At 76.2% G+C, this 369-nt stretch overlaps 1 protein-coding gene across 1 annotated transcript in view; it reads left to right on the top strand.

The window, feature by feature from the left end:
- MNEG_11977 (hypothetical protein) overlaps positions 1–369 on the top strand; it is a gene marked incomplete at both ends in the record, with an annotated part of 2,338 nt that extends 1,969 nt beyond the window's left edge. The window contains one exon of the mRNA XM_014039552.1: positions 55–369. Coding sequence (XP_013895006.1) covers positions 55–369 — 315 coding nt within the window. The remainder of the gene's footprint in view (positions 1–54) is intronic.

Genomic DNA, 369 nt, shown 5'->3' with positions numbered 1-369 from the left:
ATTACGCACCCCCTGCCGCCACTGCCGCCGCCGCCCCTCGCGCCCCTCTCGCAGGAGCGCATCACCACTCGCAAGCGCGACGCGCATGGCCACCTGCAAACCCAGGAAGAGCTGCGGGGCGGCGTGCAGGACCCCCAGGCCTTCGAAGCCGAGTGGCGGCGCGCCGCGGAGCAGCGGCTGCCGCGCGGCGGGCAGCAGCAGCAGCAGCAGGGGCCGCAGAGGATCGCGGTCACCAGCGGCGGCGGCCATGGCCACGCGCAGATTCAGGGCGGCGGCGGCGGCGGCGGCGGAGGGGGCTACCAGCAGCAACATCAGTGGGGGCAGGCGGGCGGGCGGCAGGGGTGGGGGCAGCAGCAGTGGTGGGGCTAG

The sequence above is a fragment of the Monoraphidium neglectum genome (assembly GCF_000611645.1).
Source record: "Monoraphidium neglectum strain SAG 48.87 unplaced genomic scaffold scaffold02996, whole genome shotgun sequence".
NCBI classification, from domain to species: Eukaryota; Viridiplantae; Chlorophyta; class Chlorophyceae; order Sphaeropleales; family Selenastraceae; genus Monoraphidium; species Monoraphidium neglectum.
The sequence above is the reverse complement of the archived record's forward strand: the minus strand, read 5'-3'. Positions and strand labels throughout refer to the sequence as shown.